This window comes from Alligator mississippiensis, chromosome 16, assembly GCF_030867095.1.
Source record: "Alligator mississippiensis isolate rAllMis1 chromosome 16, rAllMis1, whole genome shotgun sequence".
NCBI classification, from domain to species: Eukaryota; Metazoa; Chordata; order Crocodylia; family Alligatoridae; genus Alligator; species Alligator mississippiensis.
Genome location: NC_081839.1, coordinates 21,302,739 through 21,315,057, shown reverse-complemented (window position 1 = coordinate 21,315,057; position 12,319 = coordinate 21,302,739). Strand labels below are relative to the sequence as shown.

At 40.3% G+C, this 12,319-nt stretch overlaps 1 protein-coding gene across 4 annotated transcripts in view; it reads left to right on the top strand.

Moving 5' to 3' along the window:
• The window catches only part of CDON (cell adhesion associated, oncogene regulated), a 148,967-nt gene extending 137,927 nt beyond the window's left edge, over nt 1-11,040 (top strand). For all 4 annotated transcript variants that reach the window (XM_019490097.2, XM_059719545.1, XM_006261208.4 and 1 more), the window contains exons 19-20: nt 5,156-5,409; nt 7,242-11,040. In XM_019490097.2, coding sequence (XP_019345642.1) covers nt 5,156-5,409; nt 7,242-7,408 — 421 coding nt within the window. In that variant the 3' untranslated portion in view covers nt 7,409-11,040. The remainder of the gene's footprint in view (nt 1-5,155; nt 5,410-7,241) is intronic.
• Nucleotides 11,041-12,319: the final 1,279 nt, after the last annotated feature.

Here is a 12,319-nt window from a genome sequence, read left to right as displayed (position 1 = left end):
CTTTCAAACCTGATTAGTTATGACGACAAACATTAAAATGTTTTACAAATTCCTTTAGTGTAAAACCTAAGTGGCCAACCTGCAGCACAGGTGTTATGGGCAGCATCTGTATGGCATGCCAGGGATGGGACAGGTAGCAAAATGGTAGATACGGTAGGAAGCAAAAAGCAAAGAAGCAAATCAGGTAGGAAGCACAGAGCTAGGAGCAGAAAGCAGAGCAGGCATTTTGGCAGAGGAAGAGGATCAAAGTGGCACCTGGGTAGGATGTGGGGCTAATTTATAATACCTGTGCCAAAAAGCGGCATTGGGATGGGTCTGCAGTCTGCCATGTTAGACCTCAGTTCTGTTCATGTCTCTGCTGAAAATGACTTTGTACAACCTTTCCATTACCTTGTGCAAAACAAGAGGCTGTTATTTGTGTACCAATTTATTAATAATAGTGAGTAAAAACATAATCACATGGTTGTCTGGCTCCTGGATAAATGAACCACCTGCTAAGCTAAAATGAACAGATGAGACTTTTCTCCCGCCCCCACCCGGAGAGCCTGATCTAGCTGTAATGCAGTAAAGACCTTGCCAAGTGACAGTGAACCCCTGTTCCCTTCTACCAACTATACGTAAATACTGAGTAAAAGCATAGGAAATTCCATCTTCAAAAACTAGTTTGAAAGGGATTAAGGTTGGTTTAAGTACAACACCTACAGCGTTTACTGCTTAATCCACCTGGTACATTGGCACTGGACTGTGTCTGGTTTCACTGCATGGATCACTTCAGTGCCACTGATCCCTGAATTCACGTGCTTCTATACACTTGGCTGGAATTTCTGCTGTTTTTTTGATGATTTTAAATGCTATGGTTAAATTCAGGCCCAATATAAATGAACAGATGTTGAAGATTTAACATATTTAATGGCAGGCAGCTAACAGTATTTTCAGCAATTGCTTTCTCAAAGCAGGTGTTCATAATACAATGACAGAAACCTCTGATGTTCTATCTAAACTAATACTTACTCTCTTGCTACAGCTGATGGAGTTGCCCCAGTGCTAGTAGTTGCTAAAATACGGGCACATCTACACAAGACGCTATGGTGCCATAGCAAAGCAGTCCCTCATTATAGCACGTTGCTATGGCACCATAGTGGCCAAAAATAACCGTGCACAGCCAGCACACTGCAATATGGGCTGTTACTGTGCCATCTTTTAGTACTTCCAGAAGGAAGTATTACATGATGGCACAGTAACAAAGGTGCCATACAACCAGGTGTAGATGTGGCCTATGGGTTCTCATTGCTACTGTGGATAAGGCCAGTGAGGTAAGACTGCAAAGTGTGCTACTAGTGCCAGTTTAATTTACCATGCATCTGTTCTGCAGCGGGCACCCAGATTTTTTAAACATTTCGATATTTACATTTGTATGCACAGAACATGTTATAGCAAGCTCCCTTGTTAGTAATTTCAACTCTAGCCTTCCCTTGCCTATTGGAACAAGAGGGTGTTTTCATTTTTGTGATGACATTCATTAGCAGAATATGGATTCTGAATGAACCAGCAAAACAATAGTCATGCAGTCCTCAATCTAAAGTACACAGAAATAAGGTCCCAAAGGCTAGGGATTTATTTTGGCTTTTTGCACTGAGACTTTGTGTGAAATGCATTTTTTACTGGACACATGTTGTTATACTGTCATTTGCACATGCTGTTTTAAACAGATAAGTTCATTTTGATCTTAAATTCAGAATTTCATAATAAATGTTATTTAATAAACCCAGTTAATTTTATGCAGGTCCATTCAAGCCCGTTCAGTCATACCAGGGATGATATTGGCCTGTCTTTAAAAGGAAATCAAATAAAGCAGGAAAAAACAAGCATGTTAAATGAGTTCCACTAAGGATTTTTTTTTATAAAAAAAGTGATTGTAGTCAAACAACCTCTGTTGAAAGCAATGCAAGCTAATAAATGGATTTGTCTGAAGACCAGATTTTTTTATGTGCCTCTTTCAGTGGCTTTTGTAGTATTTTAGTACTTGAGAAATAATGATTTGGAGGCAGCTAATGTAAGCTGATGGACAAAACGTAGACGTTGCAGTTCTCTGGATCTGTGGTGTTGTTGTCATGGAAACCTTTGGGCAGGGATCTCCCTGAGGCTGCTTCACACCAGTTTTAGGGATATCCATAGAAACAACTCGTGTTCAAAGCCCATGTTTTGACCAACCCGTAATTCAGTCGTACCTCTCCATACCAACTGCTCCATTTCTTGGCTTCTGTGTCCCAAAAGATGAATTTATATTAAATTAACCCTGAATGGTCTTGACTTTGGTTACTCCTATTGATACTGGTCTTGGTTTGGTATTGTGAGAGAGCTGAGTATAAGCTTTGCAAGGAAGAGAACCGTGCTTAAAAAGCAGAATTACAACTATTTTAGCCAAAGGCTTAATTTCAAAGATTTTAAAAGGAATGCTCATAAACATTAGGTTTAAACATCATGAATTTGCTAATCAGAATGTTCTTTTTAATGAGCCGGAAATGTTTTAGAGGATCGAAACTAGAGTAACTGTTGCTAAAAACCAGTTGCCAAGTTTAATATCTTCACAGACATTGAGAATTTAAATATATATAATTCCTTTTTAGGGCTTTTAATACTTACATGATAAAAGATGAGTTACTGCAAGTTATAGCTTTTGGATACAGATAGGCTGTCCTTAGCACAGAACAGCATGTGTAGTCATCTTCCATTTCCAATAGTAATCAATAAAGACCATATGTGATAGACATATTTCACTCCTCTGAACTGCATATTCTTCAGGAAGAGGGGGAGGCTCTGGAAAGAGAGAAAACATTGAAACAGCCTAGGTTCTTTTATCTGGTCACAGATATCTTAAAATAGGCATTAAACTTCTGAACACACTGTCAGCTCTCAATAATAAAATGTCTTTGACATATGTGGCAAATAATGCAGAAACCTATAGCCAGTTTTCACAAGCAGTATCTCTAAGCTGAAGCATGTATTTAAGAAAGACAAGTTAGACCATCTTGTATTTTCCATTGTTAAAAGAAAATTGAACTGTTCTGACATCAAGTGCCCTGTGGAGTTCGGTCTTCATATGTCACCGCTGTATGCAATGAAATAGGAAATAAAGACTCGGCCAGGACAGAAAAGTTAGTTCTTAGGCACGTGAAGAATACTTTACTAGTTAAAATCTGCCCCCAAAAAGCCTTGAGTGCTTTAGAGGTGGTAAGATAGGGACTTCTGTGTTTACTTAAATGTTATTTTGAGCAGAGTGCCATATATAGCAAGTTCTCATACAAACAACTTAGATCTGTGTGTGGCAGGATATACTAAATCCATAGTTTGTTTATATTTTTATTTAAAACAGGTGGAAATAAATGGTTTGGGCTAGAGCCACTCAAAGAATGCTTTTTTTTCATTATCAAAAAAATCACAGAGCATCTGAATGACCACAGTTCAATGCATCACAAACTAGTGGTTCTCCAATTTGTATTTTATATGTTTATTTGTAAAACGTTAACATCTCAGAAGTTCCTTGTTGAACCCAGAGGTGATTGGCATTGTGAAATTCAGGCTTCCAGTTGTCTGTGTGCTAGGTCTGGGTTATTTTGATCACATAGATAATTTTATAAATATGCTCCTATGTTTAGAAAGAAGTACTTAAAGACTCATCTGAACTGATGCCTTTCCATCAGTGAAAGGATAGTTTATCACATGAAATGCACTGTAATATAAATCAATTAAATGTATCTCTAATCTTGATGCAATTATGTGCAGTTGCTGGTGCCAACCCAGAATGTCAGTGCCTAGAAAGTGTAGTGACTAACACTGTCTGAAATGAGATGGGATGTTCCTGTCATTGTGCATGTAACAGGAAGGGTTTTATTTAGATTGGCAGTAAAAATAGTTCTGCATCCTATCAATTCAGTCCTTATAGTACATCACTATATGTTCTATGTGATATTAGGCAAGTCTGTTTTTAATTTTCTCATGGGCACTCCCAAACACTGGTGGTCAAGGTTAATTATGTTTATACAGAGATGTTGTTGAGTTGTGATATCACAATCCAAGCTGTCACTAATTGTTGAATGCTACAGTAGAAAAATAGTTTATTTTGATCACTAGGATCAATGTTTAAATGGAGCACAGAAAGAAGATAACGGGCATTGAAGTTTTAGTGAAGTTCTGTGTTAATTTATCTGGACTGGAACAGTGATTTTTCTCTGTTATCACTCTCCAGTCTACATTTCAAAACAGTTTTTTCAGGACACTTTTTTTGGTGTTTCCAAATTTATTTGACAGTTCTAATTGTGAACCTTTTAGCTGTGTAACAATTATGATTACTTATGCCGTCAGACCAGACATGTCTTCCCTGGGCTTTAATGTTAAATATGAATGTTGCAAATTGAACTGATAATACTACAGAATCCACAAAGTCAGGGGCCTTTGCATTATAGGAATGTTTTTCTACCTGTAAGCTAATGCTGTGCATATCTATAAAGAGCTTTAGCTTTAAGCATCTTTTTGTTCAAAGGTTAAGTAGTTCAGCTGTAAGGATGGACTTCCCAGCTCAACTTCACTTGCGTAACCCAAAATGAATATCTTATTTCATGAAACAAGCAAGTTGAAAAGTTACTGTAAGGTTTTGTTTAAAATGGCTTAGAATAAAATGTTGGAAGCAATTATCTTATTCATATTAATTGTCTTAGCAATGAGTGTTTTGCCATGAGTTACCACAATTTACTCTTTGGACTGTAACTGAAGATCTTTTTCATGTGGTTCAAAAACTGTTTTGCCCAGCTGGCTGCATGAAGAAATATATTTGCAAGTCACATAGTTCACAGAGGAAGGGAAGAATCAAGGAATAAATGATTCACTGACTGTTTTTCAGCCATCTGTAGCGCTGGGCAGACAATGGAAGCATTTCATTGTGATTATCACTTTCCAAAAAGTCCAAATTCGCCCAACCAGTATTTGCAACGTGTTCAACCGACTTGATTGTTTTTGTTGTACTAAATAGTAATTGGGATTTATTTGGTAAAGTGTTTTAAAACTTTAATTTGTCAAATTACTTTAAGTGCATTGAACAGAAAAAACTAGTGTTGCAGGGCTACAAGTGATTCTTTTTTTGTTTGTTTTCAATTCACAGATGTTTCACCAAAACCAATGGTACTTTTAGCAGCAATACCCTTCCTGTAGTGCCGGTCGTGGCACCTTATCAGCAGGACAGTTTAGAGATGAAACCATTGAATCATGTGATGGTAGCCATGTGCTTAGCCTCCACAGTTCCAGACTGCAGTGCCGAGATAGAAGAGGACAGCAAAGAAAAAGTGGAGAAACCATCTCCCCAGCATTCTTGCTGTCAAGAAAATATGAATCAGATCAATGCAGATTGCACAGAAGGTATGCTGCTCCGGGAGAGAGAAATTCTTGGTTTCCAAGCAACATGGCTTCTGCAAGCAACATGCAGAAACTAGTAAATAGGATCAGAAATGAAGGCCCAGACCCTGAGAAGTACTAAACAGCTGGTACATCCAGCTTCAAACAATGGAAGTGAAGATATTCCAAAACGCTTAAAATTTTAAAGTCAGGAGTGTTTTTTAAATAGAACCTGTCCAAGATGTTTACCTCAGATTTATTTTGAATGCTTCTAATTCTTTTAACAACCGTCATCTACTTCACTTATCAGATCACAGATAAGAATTCAGTCATAACAGATGAGACACCTCTAGAGGCAGGGGTGGGCAGAATACAGCTTGTGGGCTGGATGTGGCCCACCAGGTGACTGGATCTGGCCCACAGCTGTCCCCACATGGGGCCAACCCCACCCACTCATGCTAGGGCAGCCTGCGATGGACTCCTACCAGTGCCCACAGCATGGACCTGGTCAGTGCTCACAGTGTGGCTGCTCTGCTCCCTGGCAGCACATTGCACTGCTCCAGGTGAGCAGCTTCAGCTGGGTAGCTTCTGCTCCAACACACAGGACTCTGGCTCCAGCTCCCTGGAAGGCAGTTGGGAGCTGAAGCCAGAGCCCCATGCGCTGTAGCAGGAGTCTGCGTGGCAAGGTGGGAGGCACCTGGCTGAAGCTGCTCACCTGCCCAGAGCAGCGTGGCATGGCAGGTGCAAGATCAGGAGCTGCCACTGGTGGCAGGGGGAGCGTGGGAGTGTGGCATGGGCTGCCCAGTGCGGACGAGCAGGACTCGGCCCCAGGCGAAATACCACAGGGGCAGTGCGAACCACATCACCTGGGCTAGCTTTGCTGCATGTGCTCCCCACCCACTCCCTCCCCTCATCTACAACAGATTCCTGGGACCTAGCACCCAGGCATCCTCCCCCCCAGCCATGTGCGCACACATGCCTACATCTCCCCAACCCACCACACACACGTGCGCACACACACGCACACACACACAGCCCATCCTAGCCCTGTGACCCCGTCCTCGCTCACTCCTGGTCCTGAACACTGCTCCCTGCCTGCCCACAGCCCCATAGGGAGTTTTGGTGAGTTGCTGCTGTGGGGGGAGGGGATGCTGACCCAGCCTTCAACGGCTCATCAAAACTTCCCATATGACCCTCGGGCCCAAATAATTACTTACCTCTGCTTTAGGGGAATCCCAGACACTGCAGGACATGGACTCAAAGCAGTCACTGGCACAAGCTGAATGACAAGCATAACATTATTTCTATCCCCTGCTTGTCCTAGAAAGCGGGCACTTCGAGCTTCCCATTAGAGCAGCCAGCTTGGATCAACATGGTGCTTTGCGGGGATTGGGGAAAATGGAGCACAGGCCCAGTTGGTCCCTTTCCACATCAAACACTTTGCCTTTCTGCCTGTTTGAACTTTCCATAGCTTAGATCTAAATGCGTTCTGTATTATTCAGTGTGCAGGCATCGGTACATTTTGTTTGGTTTCAGGGAAGTGTCATGCAGTCAAACTAGAATTCTCTCTAGTGGATAAATGTCCCTTTGCCTGCACTGTGTCCAGAGTCTTCCGAGACAGAAGTCACTGCACACATTGTGATCAGTAAAATAGGAGAGACCTGGATATTCTGATCTATTACCCCAGAGAATTAGTAATGCTTTTCCTAGGCATAGCACCCTGCAGAGTTCAATCTACCCTTTGTGGGTACTGGAAGCTGAAAGTTTTATCTAGTCCGTTCATCTGAATGCTAGTGTTTGGGGGTGCTGTGTGCTGACGCTGCAAGACAGTAATATGAACTGCTTTTGATTTGCAGGTAACAACTGTGCACATTCAGAAACATCAAATCACATTTTGAGCTGGAGTCCCCTTATTCTGCAGCCTGTTTCAAAGGATTGTAATGAAAAATCAAGTTGGAATTCATCTGGTGTCACTTTAAACAGCTCTGGGGACTTTCGACAACTCCAAATACAGGAAGCCTGAGGATGTGACCATTTTCCCCACTTGAAGCCAGTAACTGCACAGCAGAATCACTGAAAGGGACTGATGGAGGGATGTTAATTATAACAGAGAGTTGCTATTTATTTTTTGTAGTAGTGTCATATGAATGTATCTTGTGTAAATTGTTTCCTTTCTTTCATATTATTTATGCCCTGAGAAATTTCTTTAGCTTTTCCACATTCTGTGGACTAGCCTGGTTATGTGTAAAATTTTGTAATAATATAAAACAATGATTGAAAATAAGTAGTATTTTTTCCATGGATATTACCAGCGCAAGAAGCACTTCTGCAGAGGAACCTGAATGTTTAGTATGCAGATTTCTTTGAGCGAGTCAGACCTGAGCGGTTCTGAGGTTCATGGCAGATTATAGCCACCCCGTAGAGAATTGCTGCATCGCTGGCATTTGTTGCAGTATTTTTATAGCTGTTTTTCCCTGAGTATATGTTCTAGCTTGTTTCAGTTTATCTAGAGGGAGCTTGAGATTTGGAAAGATATTTGGTAAACGAACCTCTGCAAATTAATGAACTTCAGGTGCTCCATTTTTCATCCAGTTCAGCTGTTTAGATAGTAATTAACCCAACTGTGGAGTCTGAGCTCAGAGGTCAGTTGGTGGTTCTTTGGGGTTTTAGTAGTTTGCCAGTATTCAGAAAAAAGTCTACTGGCCAACGTTCTCATGCTTCCTAGCAATAGTCGTTTTTTTGGACTTCCACATTGAAGGTTGCTATTTTTCCTGTTTTTAAAAGGATTTCAATTACCTTGTCAAGAAACAAAAATTCTGAGCGATTTGTTGGATCCACCCCTTTCTCATAAATAAGGAATAATCAAGATGAATAGTCCATAGTCTGAGAATTAGTCATCCAATCTCTACTGCAGGTACTTCTCTGAAAATATTGTTTTTTAAAAGACAGGGACTAAACTGCTAATAAGTATTCACAGTGACCATCTCTGATTAGCTGGTTGTTTTGCCTTCTGTGCATGTAAATTTATCTGCACATAAATTAGATTGAATTTTCTAATTTCAGATCTTAAACCTGCTTATCTATACACAGACCTTCCTTAAGAGCAGCTGGGAATGACATGCTGAGAGTAAACACAGGCAGTACAAAGAAAACTTTACTCCATGAGGTTCAGCTGCTTCAGTCTTTACAGCTCATTAGTAAATAATTGCTGTTAATTCCATTGGCTTAATTTCTAGCAGCCCTAAACTGGAATCTTTGTTGGTCTGTACTTTATTAATCTGCGCACTAGCTAATAGTGCTGGCAGCCCCATGTTTCCCAGCAAAAGATTGACTATTAAGAAGAGGTGGGACTGAGATGATGCTTTATTCCTAAACTCTTAACACTGCCCAACAAACAATTACAGAATTAAAGTGAGAAGAGAGATTCTGATGCTTTATCCCTATTTTTTTGTTCACTTGCACATAACAAGTTTCAGTGCTTTCTAGGGGATTTCCTAGGGATTAGGGGGCTCAAATGTATTTTATTTAACTCCTTGGGTGAGAAAAAAGGAAAAAGTATCATTTGTACAGTGACCCCCTTTCTGGCTGTCTAAGTAAAGCTAGAATGTTTTCTGTCTTAGCAAATTGCATCCAGTTCTGTTGCAGGTGCTGTCAAAAATGCCACAACTGATGGCATGGCTGTGTATGTAGCTTTAAGAAGCTTGCCCATATTCCAGAAATAACAGATGGAGCATGATGTAGGTGTTGCAGTGTTAACTGCATTTTTTTTAATTTAATCAGAATAAATAAAATAACCTTGTGCTTGTAAAGCATCCTGTCTAGAAATCAGAGCAAAGAACCCAAGAAATGAGGCACATAAATTACAATTACAGCTGCCCTGAAGCAATACATGTGCAGGCTCCTTGTAATGGAACAAGTATTTTCCTAGTTGAAGCCAGAACCACCCCTTTGGAGGGTGGTGGGGAAGCAAAACTGCCTTATTTAAGATTGCGAACTCCTTACGGAATAAGTGAGAAGGTTCTTACAGGTGCAGTATATCATAGTAAAATTTGTGTCAGAAACAGGCTGCCTACTTCTCAAACTATTGCAACAAATGTCACATGCAGTGTGTGTATATACAGTGTGTGAAAATATTATATATAATATATGTATATTATATTTTTAAATACATTAATGAGAATTTACTGAGTTTGATCTGGGTTACTATGCAAGAGTTTTATTTCAGTAGGAAATTAGTTGATGCAGTTTTTCATTCGATGACTATAGAGTGATAGAGGGTGCCCTACTAGATGCTGTAATGTGAGTTCTCTACTCCTGATGTCCATGCATGTGTGATGGATTTAGTCTTCATGTTTGTTAGGCCCACAAGCATCAGAGGGAGGCAGATTCCTGTGATCTAGTGTGATTGTTGAGTGCAATGTTGTCCAACCTTGTTTGTTTTGAAAATGTGCCTCTGTCTGACATTGATTTAGGAAACTTTGGTATAAGAGTTCAGTAGTTGGGAGCCAGTTTGAATCGGGAATCCATAGGTTAGTTGGTAAGAGCCCTTAAGTCATAAACTGCTTTGAAAGAGTCAACTTTGGGGGTATGGGTGGGGAGGGGAGTTTCTACTCAAGGAAGAGACTGTTGTAATCTGCCTTGTTAGCAGAATCTCATCATGGACTGCTTTATTTATATTGAGTGACACTGTTTTAAGTGTTTTTCTTGTTATTGTATTTTATTTATAAAAATATATGTTTTCCTTTATTTTTAGGGGACATGTTCTCCCAATTATAGATGCGTAATTATGAATCTCTCTAGAAATTCTGCAATGAGTGCTGCAATCCCCAGATCTTGTAATCATTCAGCTCCCGCCATTAAACTTTAACTGAGGTCACCTACCCAGGAGATACTGAATGGCCTTGCTCCCATAACAGCCTCATTGCCTTTCAAGCTGGATCTTTTAGCATCACTCTTAGAGGAGCTTGGTTTGGACATATTATATTATTTTTCTTTGAAAGCTAGTTGGCCCAGAGATTTTGTGCATCAGCTTCTCTAGATCCTGCTATCCCTAGAGTTCTGGGCTTGCTGGCAAGAGTTTTGGCACCTTGGGAATGAGGTGCACTGCCACAGCAGAGGGGAGGAAACTGGTGTAACTGCCTTTGTCACACTTGATTCTAGCCAGTGCTTAGCTCTTTGAATCCATAGGCACTGAATTTTACCCATACCTGGAAAGGCCTCACTTAAGTCAGACATGTGCATACTCCCCTTTTTTCACTCTCTTCTGAAACAGTAAGGCACTTCAAAGCCTCTGGTAATTACTTGCCAAATCTTTACCTTACAGGGAAAAAAAGAGTTAAAATTAAGACTTTTGTTCAATACCTTTCCTCATGGTACGTGCTATAGTCAGTAATTGTCTTCCTGATACAGATACCTCTGTAAATGCCATTCAGCTCCAGTACTGCCCAAGGAAGATGTTCCTTTTGCTCTTTCACCTGTGTTTTTGAAAGCAATGACTTAAATGCATGTGTTTTGTATCACATAGAAAAAATATGCTATATTTTCCTAAAAGAAAGTTGTAATATTCCTTTTGAAATTGTACATATTTTTAAATGATGTAGTTTTTGCAGGTTTTTTGGTGGTTTGATTAATATTAAAGAGAATGCTGCTGCTTTATGTAGCGTGACTAATGTGGTGATTGCCGGATTGTCTGATCTTGAATCTGTAGCGGGTAAGAGTTCTCCTTAACCAACAGCTGTGGACTTTTTTTTGCCCACTCACTTAGATCTTTCTGAAGCTTCTCTCCAGCTTGGGACTTGACTACCAGAAGAATTTAGTATCATATGCAAACTTGGAGATTTCACCGTGCACCCCTATTTCTAGGTCACTGATGGAAATGTTGAACAAAATAGGGTCCACCACAGATCCCTATGGGACCCCACTTTTGACCTCCCTCCCCCCTGAAAAATGACAATTTAGCCCTACTCTTTGCTTTCTATCTTTTAACTGGCTCTCAGTGCACAAAGGAACCTTCTCTCCCATCCTATGGCAAGTTTTTTTTAAAAGCCTATTTTGAGGGACCTTGCTGAATGCCTTGAAATTCCAAATATATTATGTCAGCTGGATCCCCCTTGTCCAAATTCTTCACTTTGGAAAGGAGAAGGCTGAAGCGGGGGTGGGGGGATATGGTAAGAGGTTTATAAAATCATGAAGGGTATAAACCAAGTGAACAGGGATCTGTTCACCAAGTCCTGGAATACTAGGGGCACCTGCTAAAATTAGTAGGTGACAGGTTTACAACTGATGATAGTAAGTACTTTTTTATGCAACATGTAGTTAACTTGTGGAATTCATTGCCATGGGAGGTGTTGGAGGCATATAGCATAGCAAAGCTCAGAAAGGGACTGGATAAATTTATGAATGATAGCTCTATTAGATGGTTACTGAATAGAATGGTTGGAGATGTTTCCGCTAACAGGGAGGTTATTAAATAAGGGATAGATATTTCTAGATAAATGGTTTGATGCTCTCCCTGTATAGCATCCACTTCTGCCAACTGAAGTTCAATAAAGACAAATGCAAAGTGCTACACCTTTTGCAGGAATAATCAAAAACATATAAAATGGGTGACACCTGGCTGGATGGCAACACTATGGAAAAGGACTTAGTAGGTCACAGACTCAATATAAGTCAACAGTGTGCTGCAGCTGCACAAAAGGCAAATACGGTTTTGAGATGCATCAATAGAAGCATTAGGTGCAAGATGAAAGTGATAGTGCCTCTCTCCTCAGCATTGGTTAGGCCACATCTGGAGTACTGTATGCAATTTCAGACTCCACATTTTAAAAAGGATATGGAGAAGTTAGGGTTTAGTGTCAGGTAACAAAAATGATAAAGGGCTTAGAAAGCAAGTTGTAGGAAGAGAGGCTGAAGGAGCTAGGGATGATCCACTTGC